Consider the following 20615-nt stretch of genomic DNA (forward strand, 5'->3'; position numbering starts at 1 on the left):
CCATCAAAGTCAGTTTCGCAGGTTAACGAGTTTTCCCGAGAACAGACTGGAAATAACTCGCTGGTCCGTAGATTTATGAACCCCAGTGCTAGCACGATAGAAGCCAGGATTCTTAACAACAACACGAAGCAAAACAAAGGCAGACAACAGCCAACAAGCAAACAGAAACATGAACTTTCTTACAACTATGTTTTGGGAGTGTCCGGGAGAGGAAGGTGCTGGAAATAATTCAGAGTCGAAAGGTCAGCACAGTTACTGTCTTCGGGACATTAGGGAAACGCAATAGGAAACAATACTCATAAAAGGTTACACTCCTGGGAGAAGGGAGTAGGTTTCTCTCCTCTGGCTTTAGGAATGTTGCTGCAGGGTGAAGACAAGATCCGTGCCCTTTTCAAACGGTAACTCTTTGCCTTAAAAGGATGCAGGGATCCTTCATCTGGCAAAAAAATACTGCTTCGCACTTGGATATTTACAGCCTAGCTAAGCCTGCTTGCTTGCCACGAGCCGCGTGGACCCGAGCGTCAGAGCGCGCCCCGCGAACGTTCCTAGCGAAAGGCAGGGGTCCAGCCTGGCGGAGTCTAGCCTGCAGCAACGCCTTCCCGCGCAGAGCCAGCCTGTGCTCCGCCCTCCCTCCCGGCTCCCTGCCACCGGCGGCCGGGCGCTCCCTGGGTGGGGCGGCGGCGCGAGCGGAGGCGACAGGGCCACGCGGGGCCGCTGCTGCAGCCGGCTGGGCGGTGCGCCCGGGCAGCCTTAGCCGCGCGCCGCGTCGCTGTAACCGGACACCCAGCGCTCGCCCCCCGGCGCCCGGCCACTTGCCATTCACTCCGAGGTGCGGAGTTGAGCGACGTGGAGGAGAAGGGCTCCGGGTGCCGCGGCTCTCCCGCCCGCGATTCTTCTACAAAGAAACTCAGCATCAGGCAGTAAGAAACCAGCCCGTCGGGACTCTTTAAGTCCCTGAAGGTCTTCTCGGGGAAGGAGCTGGGGGGACTGGGACGCAGGCTGGAACAAGTGGCTGACTTCTCGTGGATCTCTTCCCACCTCGGTAAGCCGGACTCAGGTTTTCAGTCTTGTTCGTTTAGCGAAACCCGAACTTTTCTGGGTCTGTGTACTGACTTTTTTTTTTTTTTCATCGCTATGCTCAAGTCCGGGCATTTTCTTAGGAGCCCACGCGGCTTGTGAGGAAAGCGCTCTGGAGCTGAGCCTGGCTGGAGGTTGTGGCACCTGCCAAGAGTTTAACTTGGGTGTTCCAACGCCTTCTAAGGAAAAAAATTCGGTGGAAATGGCATAAAATTGTTCTTCTGTTCTCATATCTGCTGGTAGGAGAGGACCAAGCAACCAGCAAGCACATTTAACTGTGTGAGTTAAAGGAACCAAGTTTTAGGTAGGCAGATGGAGAGATACATTCGGCATTCTCAGCCCATCGGTAGGTGGAATTGAAACCAGACTGTTCTGTTAGATCCACTCTCCCTGATCTACCAAGTCATGTAGACAGTTTTACGCTCTACAGTTTATGGAGTATGTCTTCTCTAGGGGACGCGTATCAAATTATATACCGGTAATAGCAATATGTAAAAAGGGACACACGTTTTCAACCTGGCTAATCGACAGACTAAGGCTGGACATATTAATAGTACTCTCCTCCCCCTGGCTTTACCTACTAAGTCAACAAGTCCCGAGGGAAAACTGCTAAGGGAAAGTCACCCAGAAAAATCAATTTCCTTCTGAGTTAATTTAGGGATGGCAGGGTGAAGAGGTTGTGGAAGCAGGAAGAAGCTGTGTCTTTTGAAAATTACCAACACAAACATCTCTCGGGGTTCCTCCGTCTGTGCGGCAGAGGCATAGAGTTTCACGACTAACTCTTGCAGCATATGGACCACCAATGGGACCAGCTTAGATGAGAGACTGCATGCTCGGTTGAATTGTTCTTTTCCTTGTGCGTCTATGAAAAGAGCCAGAGCCGTTTTGATTTTTAACTGCACTTCCTTATTGAATAGAATCAATAACGTGGTTTCAATTTTAAAAGCCACATAACGTGAGATCTGTAAAGATGCCCTCCAAATTAAACGTGCTTGTCATCTTACTGTACGATAACACTAGATGAAAAGTGATGGGGTTTCTTTTGTGAACCTAAACTCACTGGCATGATGAGGCAGGGGGGGGGGGGGGCACATAGAGGTTTGTTCTAGCAGTACCTGGTCTCCCTTTGTGTTTAGACATTAGTTAATAGATTCTATTAATTTTATAGGGACAATTTCCAGCAAGAATATTGTCTCTTTGATTTATTGTTTGGGATTTTGAGAGCCCACTCTCTGGCTGATTTATGTAAAATATGCATCGGTGGATATGAGACTCCCGTGGATTACTCACCACTAGGTCATTGGTTTAAATTTGGCACGAGTCCATGGTTACCTCATCTGCATCATTTAACCGCTGCCTGGTCATCCGGATGCACTGGCAGATAACTGATGGAAGTGATTTACTAATCTGGGTTGGTGCACAGGTAGATTTATGTATGGGAACACTGTTTCAGAGACAATCAATCCAGAAAAGTTAATGAGCATGGGATGAGTGGCTACCCATGAATGGGAATGAGGACTGTCTCTACTGCTGTATTTATTAGGGAGAGTTTTTTATTCATCAATACTCAATCATTAAAATGGAACTGGTCTTAGAGAGCTCAGCTATTGGGTTTCTTTGGAGAAATCAATTGAGTTTTTCCCTTGATACTTTGTTCTGCTTTGATGTCAGCATTAATTTTATTGGGAGGATAAAGCAATTTCTTGTTGCAAAGATCATACATAGATAAATCCAAATGTTTCCACTGAGAAGCAAAGTCATAGCACCTCCTACTGCTTGCTGGCTGTAGACCTCAAGCTGTCTTTCCCTAACTCACTGCACCGGCTACATTGCTGTCTTTCTGGTTTGCTAGAAAGTGAAATGACATTTCACAAATCTCTCATCTCTCTTTTAAAGGTATTTTCCCTTGGACATTAATTTTCAAACCAGAAGAAATGGCATTCCGGGCGATTTGTATGTTGGTTGGAGTATTTATTTGTTCTGCTTCTGTCAGAGGATCTTCCCAGCCCCAAGCAAGAGTTTATTTAACATTTGATGGTAAGAAATTTGATAAAACTTATGAATAATGTTTTTGAGGTCTTGTTTTTTTTTTCTTTCTTATCCGAATGAAAAATTAACATATTGAAGAAAATGCAATATCACTATTTAGTTCTGAAAGTGTTATAGACTACTTTTTGAATGGCATGATTATTTATGAACAATTAATGATTGCATTGGAGGAAATGTTTATGAAAATGCTTGGCGTTTTTGACACCATTTTCCCCTTAAGTTTCTTCTGGGTAGAGTGTACATTCCGGGGAGATAATACAGAGCTCGGTGCCAGCTGCCTGTGCTGGGGAGCATCTTGTTCATGCCAAACTTCAGGATTCGAAAGAGCTACATGGCTTTAGTCACTAAAACAACTCCAGTAAGTTCCAGTATTTTCTTCACAACTGGGGTTGTTCTAACGGTATTCTCCCCCTATTTCTAAAGTATTTCTTATGGTTGATATGTTTTTCTAATGAGGTACAAATGACTAAAACTATTGGGGACAATGTGTTGCCTATTATTGTATAAAGTATGATTTTCTCAAGCGTAGAGATATTACGGTTTCAAATTTTGATTTATATAAAGGGCCATAAGGTTCTCGGAGGGTGTGGCTATCAAATGTGTCCACTAGGCTAATATATACTGTTCACATCAGTTCTAGGTGGGTGGCTGGGTCAGACATGCAACCCTTAATACAGGACAGATGAACAGCATCATCTTGCGTCAGGATCATTTGCATGTATATTATGTTTCAAATTTTTACATGAACTCTGTCGACAAGTACTTGGTACTTTTGATAATGAACGTACTCTAAGGTTTTTGCGTAGGAATTGAAAATAGTACATTGGTTAACACTTATCCGCCCTTCCTTTCTCTTTAAGTTATAAAGTGCTTTCCCCAAGAATACCATAAACACCGAAGAAACCATATTTAGAGGTTATTGAGTGTGAGCTTCTAATTGCGCCCTTAACCTTTGGGCCTGACACTTCCCCTTAAAACCATAGCCATTCTGCTTAGATGTGAAAAACTCGGGGGCAGGTAGATACAATGACCGCTTTGAAATGCTTCTACTTCTCTTAGATTACAAGAGTGTTTTAAGGTTGCTCTCACTCTGTCTCACAAATTGAGATTATCAAATCAGAACAAGAAAGAAAAACGAACAAAAGCAAACCTTAAGGAAAATTTGTTTTGTACTGTGAAATGGTCCCATAGACCAGACATCTAAGTCTAGCCCATTCTATTGCCTCAATACTAACCCAGATATTCTATATTAATGCTTACAACAAGCGGTTAGTCACTTAGGATATCTTCGAGAGGACACTTGAAATTTATGTTTTCCGAAAGAAGGTCCGTCGTTTGGCGCTAAGTGTCAGTTCTATGGAGGAGAGCGGTTGTTAAGCCATACAGAGTGGAAGGTATAGACTTTTATAGTACTGTATGTCTAGTGTAGCCCAGGCTAGCCTTGAAGTTCTGACAGTTCTCCTGATGTAACCTTTCGAATATTATGATTTCAGCCTCGAGTTACCACCCCAACTTAAAAAGAGTTATCCTTAATTTCTAACCAAAAAGTTGTGCACAGGGTTTCTGGAAACATGATTGCATATTTATTTAAACAAAGATCCAGGCCTTATTTTATTTTCAAATTTGGGCTGTTTCTGAGCCTAGAATGGGAATTTGAAGGCATTTGGGGGAATTCTTGTTGCATCAGAGGTCAGTTGCTTCCCATGTCTCATGTCTCTGCCTCTGCCTGCCTCTTCTTAGTACCTTGCCTGCTTGTTCTTTTATCTTGAAATCTCCCTCACTGAACTGAGGTCTCCCGTCTTTCTCTTTATGTGTAGAACATTATTAAGACTGTTCAGACTTGTCTTATGTGAAGGTCAAGTAAACACTACTGTCAATGCAAAGGTGTGTGAAAAAGAAGAACCTTTGCCTCCCACATTCCACCCCTGCTCGGGGTGGTCTGATGGAGTGAAAACATTTGGGAAACAGCGATTTATCTTTCCACGCTGATCTAGTAGAAGGTCAAGCAGGTGGCTGTCAGCTCTCCCTGGGAATGTACCTCAAATGATATTAGTGAGTCACATTCCTGAATTTTTTAATATTCTAAAATGGAGACTGCTATTAGATATTTTGCAAGTTTTACAATTCTTATTTTATTCCAAACAGTTTTCAAACAAATAGAAAGTTTGTATCCATGCTATTTGGATTAAGTGTTTGCTGCCTGAAGTCAGTAGATCTATAGACTCAGATGTCATTGCACTATTAACCTTGATTTTTTCTACATAAAAAACTGGAATCTATAAGGGTTGTAAAGAAAGATATGGGTACCTATGGTCAAGGAGAAAGATATGTTTTACCTGCTAGTATACTAGGCAAAGCCTTGTTGAAAAGTTTCATGTTCCCCACAGATATTGTAGCATATACTATTTCATGTACTACCTTTCAGGATCAGGAATCAGTGCTCTGTGATTGGATAAAATAAGTCAGTGGTCTGTCCAAGTTTATTAAAATGTTTCTGCACTTCAGAAAATGGTAGCAATAATGAATCTATATGAAATCCAATTATGGTGTTAAACACTTTAAATATTGCTTCTCTTTTAAAATGTAATAAATTCTTAAAAATAATATTTCCCACTCCCAAGGTCCCCATGCTCCCAAATTATGATGCTACCAATCTATGCAGATCTTGTCTTTTTCTTCTTCCCATGTAGATTAGATCTATGTATTTATCTCTTGTGTCTCATTGTTGTCTAGCTTCTCTGAGATTGTGATTTATGGGCTGGTTTTCTTTGCTTTTTTAGCTGACAGCTCAGATTGTGACTGTTAAATATTCAGCTTACTGAAATAGACTTATTCATTAAACTTTCTTTCTCCTTTTCCTAATTCTGTGGGGTCTGTAGTAATTTCTCTATTTCATTTCTGAGACCAGCATTGTGTATCTACCCCTTTATATCTTAGTAGTTCTTATTAGTGAATTATCTAATCTTAGCAAGCTGTTAGATACTCATATTTTTATCCCCCCATTTTCTGTTATATATTCATTAATTTATGTATTAAAATTCTGTTACCTAATTTATTTTTGCTTGATGTTCAATAAATTTTTCCATTGGGAAGTTCCTTGAATGAAAGCTTAGTTAATGAGTTTTAGCTCTTTCTTAATATAATTATTCATGCTATAGATTTTCCTCAAATATCTATTTTATAATCTAATGCAAACTTTGCTAAAGTTTATTTTTCAGCCTATCTTTTTTACAATTTGCTTAGCTATTTCTTCCCTTTACCTATATATTGATGATCCATCAATATTTGTATTAAAATATCTCTTTTGTAGATTTCTGACTTAATTCCTGAAAGAACACATATTGTGTGCTCACAATTATGTAAAACTTATTTAAACATTTTATTACACAGAAATATATATATAATGTTTATTCTGCTGTGTTGCACAGCATATATGAGGAAGGCCAAGTAGATCTAGATAGTTAATAACAGTTTATATTATTATTTATTTTCTATCTATTTGCTTTTTCAACTGCTAGGCGAAGTGGTGAGACTCTTAAACAGCATAATTGTGTGTTTCTCTTCATAATCTGTCAGGTTTTGTTTCATGTGTTAGTTTCCATTTATATTCTGACATATTTTGAAGTACTGTTTTCAATTATGGAATACCCCTGAATTATGAAACATCTCTGATTGATTCTGGTAAAAGTATCACATGCATTTTTGTTGTATGAGACATTTGCCTTTTTATGTAGCAAAAATATTACAATTGAGGGATGTTATTTACAAATTCTATGATTTAAAAATGTGTTGACTGAGGTTTTCTGTCCCACATGGTCCTTGTCCTGCCCAGTTCCCTCAGTCATTAAGTCCCAAAGAAATCACACAGAGGTCTACATTAGTTATAAACTGATATGCCTAGTAGCTCAGGCTTCTTATTAACTCTTATAACTTATATTAGCCCATTATTCTTGTCTATGTTAGCTACGTGGCTCGGTACCTTATTCGGCAGGGTAGTCACATATTGCTTCTTCTGTGGCTCAGTCAGGTCTGCAGATTAGGACTTCCCTTTTCCCAGAATTCTCCTGTTCTCATTGACCTGCCTCTACTTCCTGTCTGGTTGTCCTGCCTATACTTCCTGCCTGGCTACTGGCCAATCAGCATTTTTTTTTAAATGTAATTGACAGAATACCATTGTCCCACAGCAAAAATGTAAAAGCATGAGGGCATATATTTAAATAGGTGTATAGGTAAATAGGTGTATAGGTAAATAGGTGTATATGACTAAAGGGTTGTCATAGTGAGAACTAGATTTACCTGGGATAAAGACTATCAAGTTTTATATTTTTGATCCATAACTGTGATTCTTTTGCAGTACCTTAGTTTCCCTAATCACTTGAAGATAACTGGGACCAAATGGTCTCCTTATTCTCTTTAACATTCTGATGTGAAATTGAAGTTTAGTTTTTATATTGTGAAGTTCAGTGGGTTTTTTGTTTTGTTTTGTTTTCTGTTTGTTTGAGGAAGTCAATAATATCTGGCAATGTTTTCAAGAATATTTTATATAAAGGAGCTGGATTGAGAGGAAGAAAAAAAGTAAATGGTATTAAAAATCCATCTGTTTTGGTTGTCTGATATTTTTCTAAGTGTGGTATATTGCGAAGCTATTTATTCTCCTTAATCCAGATGTTATAAATACCCTCTCAGACAAAGATAGCACATACTTTATTACTTAATCCAGATGTTATAAATACCCTGTTGCACAAAGATGGTACACACTTTATGAGTGCTCTGGAAATTAAATGAACAATGTTTTCTGAGTACGGTCTATAATGTGTATGTTTTAATACTTGAATGCTTGTGTGATAATTAGCATTTGTAAATATTCTTAATTTGGAAATGTGCCATTATAATATCATTTAACATCACATAATATTATTTATGTTACGATGGCCTATTTTCTACTGGCTCTAGAGCAGTGGTTCTCAACCTTGCTGATGCAGAGACCCTTTAATACAGCTACTTCACATTGTGGTGACACCAGCCACAAAGTTATTTTTGTTGTTACTTCATAACTGTAATTTCGCTACTGTTATGAATTGTAATATAAGCTTCTATGTTTTCTGTGGTCTTGGGCAACCCCTGTGACCCACAGGATGAGAACTGCTTCTCTAGAAACTGACATTCATGGTTATTTCATAAATTTTGAATTAAAAATGAGTTTTGATATCTCTCCACGCTACACTTCCTTAGATATAATATACTCCTTAAACCACAGCCGTCCTACCAGGAATTTGGTTGCCTTACAACAATGAAAAATCCCACACAGAAGGCAAACAGATTCACATTTATCTGTCACACTAGCAGGACATAAGTAGCATGGAGAGCTTTATCACGTTGTAGAGACACCTGTGGACTCATTGCTTGAAACACAGCTAGTTACTGATGCTTGAAAAATCTATCAAGTCTGTTCTTCTCGTACTCTAAAATGCCTATATATTCCAATTATTAAACTTTTATATGAGTATTTCCTATTAACTCACCAAATTCATCCTAATTATTCTATTTCTTTCATAATAGACCTTTGGCCTGTGACTTTTTCAATAATGGAAAAGTATTACATATTCTTGGGCCTCTATAGGATCCTGGTTGGGGGTCTTGACTGAATTCTACATAAGCATCTTTGGAAGTTTCAAAATTATATGTACATACTGCCTCGAAAATCTTTACTCTTTTTTAAGATTCTCTTAAAAATCTATTTTTTTTTTGTGATGCGTTTGGATTTAATGAGACTACAATGTCCTTGGCTTTCTGTTATAGTTGTCATGGCACAGAGTATGGCTTGAAATGTTCTGGACTAGTTAATGGTGACATGAAACCTCAGGAAAAAGAGCATGTAGGATTGCTTCCATTCCCTTACATCATGATGATTTAAATTATATCTATTAAGATTTTTCATAAAGAAAAATATTAGTGAATTTGCATAAATGCAAAACATTTGTTAGTTGCATATTTATATGTGTGCATGTTTGTGTATCTTGTGAAGCAGGTTTTAAAGTTCTAGTTTTCTTTCATGCCAAAGGTGAGTAAGTTGAAATTCAGAAACATTTGGCCTTTGAGAAACTTGAGTGTATAGAAATAAAAAAGGATCTAGCTTTAGCTTTTCACTGAATTGAGGATAAAGAATGTTATATGAGTCTGTGAGGCTATGTATTATTGTTATCAAAATAACAAGCATTGAGTAGCCGTGTTTTATGACTGAGTGACAGGTGGGTAGCTTATCAGAGACAATCGGTGACTAAAGAGATGATTATGCCTGGCGTGGTGGTCCTCACCTTTAGTTTTAGTTCTTTGTGGGCAGAGACCAGCAGATCTGTGGGTATTCAAGGCCAGAGCTATAACATAAATCCTAGACCAGCCAGGCCTACATGTTGATGCCCTGTCTTGAAAAACTGATAAGAGAAGTAACTTATTCATATGGTGGTTTTATCTCTTCTAAAACATGTAAATTATCAAATGGTCCCTGAAAAGAATACTAAGTGCTTAGGACTTTTGTTTCATGTATTCTTATGTCTAGAAAACAATATCCTAAATTAACTAGAATAAAATGAAGGAGATCTCCCTATGTCATGGGAGCCACTCAGTCTGATGGTCGTCTCATTCAACACCCTGAAGTTTAGCTCTCTGTTCACGTTTTATTTTGGCTTCACATTCCTAGCTATCAAGGTTCTAATGGAAAATTCATGGTAGACAAGTTAGCTACAGAGTCTGCAATTAATTGTTGGCCTGGGCCCACCAGAATAGGAGAGACCGCCTACTGGAAGTCTGCTTTCAATCTTTAACCACTGGTTATGTTACATGGACCTCAGAAGGAAAATGACACTTGGGCGTTACAATTCCCTGAGGATTTCTGGCTTGACATAGCAGTCTTTGCTCAAACTGACCAATCTTCCAGCTCATGGTTGAGTTTAACCACTAGGTGTGAATGTGATTGTCTTAAATGCATAGAAGTGATTAATGGCAAGTTCCAAGTTGGGAAGCAGGAGTATCAAGAATAGGAACGAAGCTGGCCTAGCCCTGTCTGTTTCACCTTTACTTTGTCTTTCCTTTTGCCTTTTTTTTCCACTGCTGAATATTCAGTAACAAGCTGTGAAAGTCTTCAGGCCATGAAGAGGATGCAAATGAGAGAATTTCATTTCCGATTAACAGAGACAAAGCATCTTTTATCTTGTGATGTCTGCCTAGTTTGACAAGCACCTCAATTAATTAAGCAGCACATTAAAAGAACCCCAGAGAATTAGTAAGCCACAAGCAAAACGTTGAATTGTTATGGGATAATAACCTGAAAATAATGAATTAGTTCTTTATGAACTCTACTAACATTGACATTAGCAGGCACCCTTGTTGAAAACAGATCGTCTGGTGGTTACCCCAAGAGATAAAAGTCCAGCCTGTTGTTCCTGATTTCTCCATTCATCTGAAGAATGCTCGCTGCAGATGAGATCAGTCTTTTGAAGTCTTTTAATTCTCATGAAAGCCAGGCAACGGCGGTGCCTCTGAAGGCCCCTTACAGTGGTCTACGTTAAAGGCCACTTCAGGATTTGCTCACCTGCATTTTTTTAATGAACCCAAACTCAACAAGGGGCCCAGTGCAAATAAAAAGCCTTTAACTCTTTCTTTTGCGACAACATTATTGATAAATGCAAGTGTGGTCAGATGTTGCTAAAACAGAGTATTGAGTAGAATAAGGCTAAGGTTTAATGTAAAATAGCAAGCTGAAAACAATTAGAACATCAGATGAGAAGAGACAAGAGGGAAGGCAGGTTTCCCTTGTGCACTACCGCAGGACTTGGCAAGCGCACATAAAGCCCAATCTCATCTGTAAACTTGAATTGGAGAGCAGAAACTTTAGTTCAGATATTGCAAAAAGGACATGAAAAATAGGAGAGCATATGTTATTTCTATTATGGACTGTTTCTATAGTCTCAGAAATCCTTAGAAAGAATTTGACAATCTGTGTGTTGCTCTTTAAAATTATTCTTGATGGGTTAGCTTGGATTCTCCTTAGAAAGAATTGGACAATCTGTGTGCTATTCTTTAAAAAATAATTATTATTCTTGATGGGTTAGCTTGGGTTCTACTAAATTTTGTTCTGATACCAAAATTTGAGGTTATGATATTAGTTCCATATAAATGTACAAGATGCATGGAAAAGGGGACAACAAGGGAATATCCTAGTCCAAAGGGTGAACTTATCACCATGATTCCTATTTGTTCCACTCAAGTATTCTCATGAGAAAATTTATCATGGTTCATGGATTCACCAAAGACATGCATATCTATATATCTATTTTAATTCGTTTGGACTCTTTCTCGGTGAAAAATGGTATGAATGATGGAGGGAAATTCTTTTAAATTTTTTCTCTTGTTGATTGGAAGTGTTGTTTGCTCTTATTCACATGTTTGTACAAACGTGTGGTTTATACAAGTTTTATTAAATTTTGACTAAGAAAACACAAGGAGAGTTGTAAAATTTTGTGTCTCTCCTTCTTAGGTATGTAGTGCTTTTTTGTCTCTCATGTTTATAAAGTATGTTTAGTAGTTTGTATTTATTTTATAACAACTGTCATTAACATGGACTCTATGGCAGGGACTATCTATCCTCAACAGTTCATGCTGCTTCATGTAAGTAAAAATATTGTAGGTTAAGCACTATTTCTTGCCTCAGAGTGTAGGTGAGAAAATTCACTGGCTTGATGCCCCAAGCATACTACGTGGGAATATTAAAATACAAGCTATTATGTCAAACCCCAGAGCTGGAACCATTTTCATGAACACTTGTAGAATTAGTTTTAGGACTTACAATCTTAATGAACATATTCCTCAAGAAGGCATTTCATAAACTCATTCTTTCACGTCTCAGCGGTGAATACCACAGTGGACTCTGAGGCTGATAAGTAGGAGGGGACAGTGGGACCAAAAGGTCACATGATGAGAGCAGAAGCCCCCATGCTCTACACAGCACAGTGGGCAGCCATAGATCACAATAACCTGTTGGGTGACTCATAAAGAACTCGAGAGGAGGTATTTGAAGTGTTCCAGTACAAAGATGTGACAGGCCAGTGGGAGAGGTCAGCGAAAAGCATGCTCCTATTTCATCTGCAGTACCAAGTCCAAGGACTCCACACTTGAAAAAAATGACAAAAATATCTAGAAAAAACCACTTGAAGAGATGTAGATGCTGCCTTTTCTAGTCATTGCGTGTTATAACCATGCGTCAGATTATTACACTGTATTCCATAAGTATGTACAATTATTTGTGTAGGTCAAAAAATATTCTAAAAATAAAAAGAAAGCCAAAATAAAAAAGGGAGTGGGGTGGTGGGGATATTTCACTATTACTGGAAATGGCGATCCCCCATAGGGAATCTGAGGAGAAGCTCTCCAGAGCAGAGATGTTTGGTTTCTGTAGTGAGATTTGATACCGTGGTTGTAGCGGGAGGCTGAGTTCAGGTGAGAGTACACTGTGGGAGAACATTCCGCTTACTCTTGTCATTTCTCTTGCACAGTGATCAAGGTATGTTCCATAGGATCAGGTACCCCATGCTTTCTCTAAAGATATGGGGATTCGCATCTTCTTTTTTAAAGCCCTGCAGTGTTACCTAAATACAGAACCACAATTCACTCAGCTTTTCCATTCTTCAGCCTCTTCTATATGATGAAGCCCCCAAAACTATGTTTTTGGTTTGAATTCTATTACTATTAATAAAAATTAAATATAAAAGCATTGGAATGAATGCTTCAATCTCTGAGACGATTCTAACACTCCTTTTCTTTCTGTATTTTCATATCTGAATTCATAATTGCTTTGCTTGTTGAAGGAAACACATTTAAAAGAGAAGAAAAGGAAGGTGAGACTCTTGCTAGCATACAGGCTGAGTTGGCAAGAAAGTCCCAGGACAGGCAGAGCCCAGGGGTGAGCCATGCTATTTTAGGCCAGGAAGCAATGTGCTGAGCTGTAAAAATGGCAAGTCCTCTCTGCTCATCCCAGGGCCAGGCATCTCCACAGCTATCCTTCAGTCTCCCTTCTCATCCAGTAGGGATTTACTGCCCGAGAGCTCAAGGTTAATACCTTGGCTTTGCAGAGTGCATTTTCCTTTTTGAAGAATTTCGTGTTATCTCATCTGTTACAGAATTTCTCAGGACAGAGGCCCTAGGAGACTGAGTCTTCGCCCACCTCCCACAGCCTGGTGATGGCTGGGACAGCTCTACAGGACAGGGAAGCATAAGAGCAGGATTGCTAATGAGCAGATGGGTGTCAAACCAGAAACACTCTCCAAATCAGAGCACTAAATCCGAGAAACATCAGGTTATGAATACGAATATTAGCAAACTTAAATCATAATGTTTTCTCTAAAGTATATACAATACTTAGCTTAAATATGTCTTAAATTTTATTAGATTTAATTATCTTAAAATTTTTAATTGGGTCTGGGTTTTAACAATATTTAAGGCAATTATACAACAGATTTTTATCTTATTTATCTAATTTATTTATTTACAGTACTAAAATCAAATCCAGAGACTCAAATGTACTGGATAAGCACTCCACAACTAAACTATATACCTATATATCTAGGCAAATAACAGACTTGGATTAATTTTACAAAACAAATAAATATATTTGTCATAGAAAGTACTCAGGTGTGGTACTGATCAATAGTCATTCATTACTTTAAAAGAACAATCATCCTTTAAATTTGATGTATCTTTTTTAATTATTTGAATTTTTTGAAATAATGGTATACCATCTTTCCATTTCCTTTCCTCCTACCAAACCCTCCCAAATATTCCTCCTTGCTCTTTTTCAAATTCATGACCTTTTTCTTTTCATTTACTGTTTTAACATCCTCCACACACTATGTATATATGTATGTATGTATCTGTAAGCTCTTAAGTACATGTTCAATCTGTATATTGTTATGTAGTCCTCAATATTACACATGCTAATGACTTATGTTTATATTCTGTAATTCATGAAAATTAATTAGCATATTTCTCTTGCCTTTTCCATGTTGCTGCTCTTGTAATCAAGTTAACTTGATGTGTTATATCCATCAAAATTCAGTTTCCCCATCTCCAGTCCCTAGATTATTCTACTCTACATATTAAATGCATCTTTTGTCCTGACTTGAAATGATGCTAGTAAAAGTGCTAAATATTATTGCCTTATTTAAATTTAATATGAACTGGCAGTTGAGGTACTTGACAATAAACATGTTTTAAAAAGAAGCTACCTCACTAGTAACTTAAACTGTTCTTTTTTTGAATGTTGCTCTTATAATCAGTCTTGTATAATGTGTGCAGTAGCCAAGATCAAGTCTCTAGTCTTTCTTTATATAGACAGATCAAAGATTTTAAAAGGATATAGTTTTACAGAAGACAATATTTATTATCTAAGAGGAAGAGCAGAATGTTGACCTATCAGAATATTTGACTTGATATCAGATTCAGTATTGATAACCAGGCTCTTGCCAGATTCATTAATGAAACAACTCTCCCCACATAAAATGTATACTTTCTAAGAAATAAATGAATCTGGAGAACTGATCTGTATCTGAATATAAGTATATTTTACATGAAGAGTTCAAGTAAAATCACATTTCAGTTTAACACCAAATAACATAGTATTGGTATGGGAGCTGGCTTACAAGGTAAAAAAGTAACTTGCTGTCAAAGCTGACACTCAATACTTTCAACCTACAGGAGGGAAAGAGAGATGTGACTGTCACAAGCTATGCTCCGACAAGTGATGCACATGGCGCTCTCTCTCTCTCTCTCTCTCTCTCTCTCTCTCTTAATAAAAAAATCTTTACATAAAAATAATGCACTGATGAAAATAGGTGGTAGAACAAAACCTGAAAATTAAAAATCTCTCAACATCCCTGGCATCATTTTAAAGGTGCTATTGTCTTTTCTCACTGGCTTATAATTATTGACTAAGTGGAGAACTAACTCATCGTGTAACTTAACACTTAAAATGCAATACATTCAGTTTTGTAGTAGCAACTTAGTATAAATGGATTGAGGAAAGGACGCTGTGACTTATAGATTTAAACTCTATCTCCTTCCCATGACCACTGGGTAGGGACACAATGAGTTAGCTTGCTGAACAACCACCTTCAAGAAGGATGAAACTTACCCTCTCTCAGGTCACAGGGGCAGTAGGGGGTGAATGGCTCTGTAAGATGAAAGATCTGGTCATTGCGTCTCTACTTGCTTATTTAACTTATGAAATCTCTCAGCCTGTGTTGCCAGTGCTCTGTGTACAGAATAATAATTCTATTATGTAATGTTGCCATGATTAGCTTGACAGTGAACAGAACCTCAAATATAGAAGATGAAATATAATGATGTGCTTTTGTTTTTCCACCATCTTCATTTTACAAACCTATACCAGAAAAAAAAAAACATGTTTGCTCCTTTTAAAACCAGTGTAACTTGGAACAGACAGTGGCAAATACATCAACCAGGTACTACCCAGGTACTGAAGATTTCACAACAGCATCTAAACCAAACTGGAAACCGACTTCTAACTAAAGACAGTTGAAAACTCAAATTTATATGGTTCACAAAAGGTAGGGAGGTAATTGCAGAGTTCCAACTGCAATTTGTACTTCAAAGACCTCTTCAATGGAATAAATTAGTTGTAGAGAATTAATCACAAAATATATTTGTACAAAAGGCATGGCATCTTTAGCTAATTTCAATCTATAATAGAGTATTTTCTATATATGTGCACGTAGACTACTCAGGAGACTGAACTGGAAAACCTTTTCAGGATGGCCTCAGACTCTCTGTCCAGTTGTCTTTTCGTCCTCCTGTTCCCAACACTCTCATCTGAGATTATAGACAAACACCACTGCGCTCATTCCTAAACTGAATAACCTTGAAAATGATCTCATAATATTACTTACAGAATTCTCTCTTCCTTTCCCTTCCTCAAAACCTTCACATGTACTACTTCACCTTGCTCTCTTTTCAACTTCTTTTTCTTTAATTGGTGTGTGTGTGTGTATACTTACATACGTAAATGTAATCTACTCAATCTCTATAATGTTACTTGTATGTATGTCTTCACAGCTGATCATTTGATATTGGAAAACCAACCAGTGTGCTCTGATCTGGGAAATCCTGTTTCTCCTTCTCTCATCATTCCTTAGTTGCCTGCAGCTCCTTGTCTAGGGCTGACCTCTCAAAATTTTCCATTCCACGATTCTCATGACTATTCTGTCATCCATCTTCAGGTATTGTTTAGGTAACCATGTTGGTAATACTTCATGGGTGTAGCTTCTGACATTTCTAGGACAGACAATATCACAACAAATTTTTTCAACTCTTAATGATGAGACGTATGTTGAAGCCTGGGCCTATTCTTTTTAATCTGGGGTGGTGAACATTGAGAAGGTCTGCATATGACTCTTCCAAGTGCTTACATGGATACTAGTCACACTAAGCCCAAGGGGGAGGAGGAATGGCAAAACTTAGTCTTTAATGTGAAAAGAATTATTGGATGCTTTAATTTGTGTCAGTGGGCAACCACACACCTCAGTATTCTCTGAGCACTGTCATTATGTATCTATATCTAAAAGCTGTAGAATATAATGGGGAGAAATTGGAGTCTCATTGCCATTTTATAGGAATGTGAGTTTAAAAATAGCCATTCTTTATAGAAGCGCTCTCTCTGGCCACGAGCGCTTCCAACATTGTTGATCCTTCCAGCCAGATTGTCACTCTATAAATATAAGCATATGAGCTCTTTTCCCTTACCCTGAGCAGTAAATACTAGGGCCATTTCAGGAGACCAGAACTTTACGCTGGAATAAAACAATGAGTGTATTATCATCACCAAAAGAGCATTCTGAATTTTATTAGAAGGAACCAATTAAGATGTTATTTTCAAGCAAAGAGCTTGGCATGGCTTCAGAAATTGACTTTGCAGAGCTAGGCAGGGGCTTAGCTGGCATAGAGAGCCAATCTTGCTTAGAGTTTTGACAGCATTAATGCACATGCCACTGGGCTTTTATTCTTTAAGCTGATTCTCTTAAAAGCCGTGCTTCCTGCCACTGCATAATTGCCTCCATTCCAGGTTCCATTAGTCCAGCAAACCTGCTGCCACGAGAGTGGTAGCCTCCGTGGGAAAACCTAATTATGCAAAGACTTTTCCAAGGCTGTCTTCAAAGGTCCATAATATAGCTGCTTTTTAAATGTTGATATATGAAACAGAATAAACCAATAATTATTTTTTGCCATTTTTGTATTCCTTGTTATTTGCCTAATTATCTTGATTGCAATGGTGTAAGGATTTTTCTGTTACAGAAGGAAACATGCCCTTGGTGGCTTTGTTTGTGCACATGGAACTGGTCTCCATGGCTTAGCTCAGATTTGAGGCTAATGAGAATGGTTTCTTCCTTCCTTCTGACTATGTCTATGAGGTCTATGTCATCTTTAGAGCTGCTTACTTCTACGTTTGCTTCCTACAAACTTTCTCACAACCCACATTTGTTTCCTTCATCTTATAGCTACCCCTTCTCCTCCCCCCCCCCCCCCAGTATTCTACCATGAGCTTGGTGCTTTCTGTGTGAATCATTACCTACAAATACATCAGCTATCACACACACTCTTTATCTTCAGTGTCAGTCCTGAGAAGATGGCCCAGTGGGTAAAGAGCTTACCACGCAGGCATTAGGAATAGAGTTAGCTTTCCTAACACCCATGTGAACACTATATAGGTGAAAGGGCCAGACTGTAATTGCAGCATTCGGGAGACAAAGACCAACGATGTCTTCCAGTAGCTAGCAGGCCATACTAGAAAGCCTATTCTGCTGGAGATGCACACTCGTTATATAAAATGAAGAGTGATGGAGGAGAAGAGCGGACATCAGCCTCCGACCTACACAAACACCATTCATACATTGATTTGCATGTGCAACTGGACATACATGTGCTCCTATACACTTGAGAGTGTGCCCATACATACTTGGGCACATATACCTGTAAAAATTGTAAAAGAGTAAAATTTAAAATGCATTATATACTTACTCTTGTAATGGGGGGCATCTTCTGACACTTGCTTTGCAGGGGATTTTGTTTATGTTTTTATGGAGATTTACACAATGTAAGAAAAAGACCATCATGCTGATCATTGTATTATCTTCAGAATGGCAAAACCCACAGGCCCCAGGTTCTGGGATACTCAGCAGGAATGGAACTAGAGAAAGCTATGTGTTAAGATGTGCTATTTACTCACATTTGGAATTCAAATCCAGTGCCAAGTGACATTTCAGTGAAATTTCTTCTACCATGACTGGTTTCCAAATTTCATAGTCAATATAGGCAGCTGAAACAGAATTTAAAACACTTTCTATTACTGCTTCTGAAGAACGAAAAGGATATTAGAATTTTGATAACTGAAGGTAACTTTGCTGAAACTCATTGCATAGACATTTTCAAGGTATGTATTAGTATTCAGCCACAGCCATCCAGATCTCATTCACTTCAAGCTGGAAGCTGGAAAATATAATTAGAATAGATTGTCAAAAAATTAAAGATCAATATTGAGAACAAAAGTTGAGATCTTTTATGAGGAACTGTATGCCCATCTGTCTTATTCTTTTCTTTCCTACGCATTGACCCATGTACTCTTTGTGGTGACGGTCTAGTAATGCAAGTAGTTCTGTAGGTATTTTGGAGCATACCCTATGCAATGCCTTGTTCTGCATCTGTATACGCAAAGAAGCAACAGAGCGCATATCCCATCCTCAGGGGCTTCCCATTACAGTAAACAGAGTAATTCAGCCACACAAAAAAACCTATTATAGCAGCCAAAACTTGGTATGTACTATAAAAAGAGAACAGAGACCTTACAGGAAGGTTGTTATTTATACAAAATGTCCCTTAAATGAATTTATTGTCTTAGCTTTAAGTCCACTGTAAGCATTGGTCATCTCTCTAGCAGTTACTGAGCTGTATCTCAGTTTAGACAGAGTTAAGAATAAATTAAACTTGAGTTTAATTTATTAAACTGAAGCTTTTGCCCTTAACTCAAGGTCTCCAAAAGTCTGAGTCAAAGTGTTATCGTTGGGCTTTGTTTTGATTGGTTTTTACCTCCAAACTTTAACCACTGCCTGTAGCTTTAGGTCTTACGGCTGCAAGGTTCTTCCTTGACAAGAAGGTTGGTCCCTGGTTGCAAAGTTGATTCTGAATGCCCAGGTAGTTTAAAATCTAACTGCCTCCAGTGGAGGTATCTACCACTTTGAGTGACCTTTTCATTTTCCTTTTCCATAGCTCAGCCCTTTTCCCCTTCCTAAACTCGCCATGCTTGAGGATTGAATCAAAAAGAACATCTGGTCATTTGCCTGTTGTTTTTCCTTTTGCTTTATCTTGTTTTGTTTTTTTTCCTCATGAGAACTGAGAATCTGATTCAGGACCTGTGCTTGCTAGGCAAGCTCTCTACCACCCAGCTAAATAGCTAACCCCTGTCTGCCCGTTTGAATATAGAATGCTCTACAAACATGCAGTTTTCCTCAGCACCCTTCAGAGTATGAGAATGACTTGGGGAGCACTTACTTTTAATATCAGGCACCCAAAATAAATTTATCAAAAGGAATTGAAATATCTTTCATGCTTTATAACTAACCCTGTGCCCAGAGGTTAGCAGCTGCTCTCTGTGGGCTTCATTCCCATCAGTACTTCGCCATCGCTGTAAGAACATAAGATTTGGACTTAGGGGAAAATTAGAATCCGATCCGGAAAAAAATCTGTAATTATGAATTTTTAAAATGACAGGTATAAACTGTAACTTAGAACAGCGATTTCCAGCCATGGACAGGGATTGTGGTCACTTAGAGGCTGTTACAAATCCTCATGTCAGGATTCCCCTCAGACTAACTGGTGATTTGTTCCTATTGTAAAAAGTCTAGCAACTGTGAGCTCTCTTTTTCTCTCTCTCCTCCCTCAACCTCTTTTCCCCTGCTCCCTTTGCACCATGAGAAGAGGAAGTATATTTCTGTTATTTAATAATCACTCAAACTTAGTTATTGTGCTATGCCAGCATGAAATTGCTCAGAGAGTTAGCAAGGAGGAAAGTAGCCTATCACATCTTATCCTGGCTTTCCTTATAGGGTCGGAAAGGGACAGAGATTCCAAAGTCTGTCCTAATGTGCTCTTAGTCTTCCTAGTAGGCCATCTTGACTTAAGTCTTAAAAATTAATTATTTCACCGCCTTAGGTCACTTATTTAATACCACCACTGCCATGGAGGCAGGAAGGGATTCCTGGGATAATAGTCCAGATTTCTACTTTAGTAGATTCTCTACTGTAGTGTGAAGAACAAGTGTTCATAGATTTGTGGGAGTTTGGTCTGGGATTCTATTTAAAAACAAAACAAAATTCAAAAGGAAGATTCACCTCACTATTATAATAATACATATTTTTCTGTGTTATTAACAT

The 20615-nt window shown here is 38.4% G+C and overlaps 1 protein-coding gene across 2 annotated transcripts in view; it reads left to right on the plus strand.

Moving 5' to 3' along the window:
* The first annotated feature begins 318 nt into the window (after positions 1–318).
* The window catches only part of LOC121434753 (semaphorin-3C), a 151212-nt gene continuing 130915 nt past the window's right edge, over positions 319–20615 (plus strand). The window contains exons 1-2 of one of the 2 annotated variants that reach the window (XM_041633708.1): positions 319–1042; positions 2974–3114. In XM_041633708.1, coding sequence (XP_041489642.1) covers positions 3012–3114 — 103 coding nt within the window. In that variant the 5' untranslated portion in view covers positions 319–1042; positions 2974–3011. Of the gene's footprint in view, positions 1043–2973; positions 3115–3467; positions 3485–20615 lie in introns of those variants that run through there. The other variant, XM_041633709.1, reaches the window with a different exon arrangement.

This window comes from Microtus oregoni, unplaced genomic scaffold (assembly GCF_018167655.1).
Source record: "Microtus oregoni isolate MIOR12 unplaced genomic scaffold, Mior012 000044F_ref0000062, whole genome shotgun sequence".
Lineage (NCBI taxonomy): Eukaryota > Metazoa > Chordata > Mammalia > Rodentia > Cricetidae > Microtus > Microtus oregoni.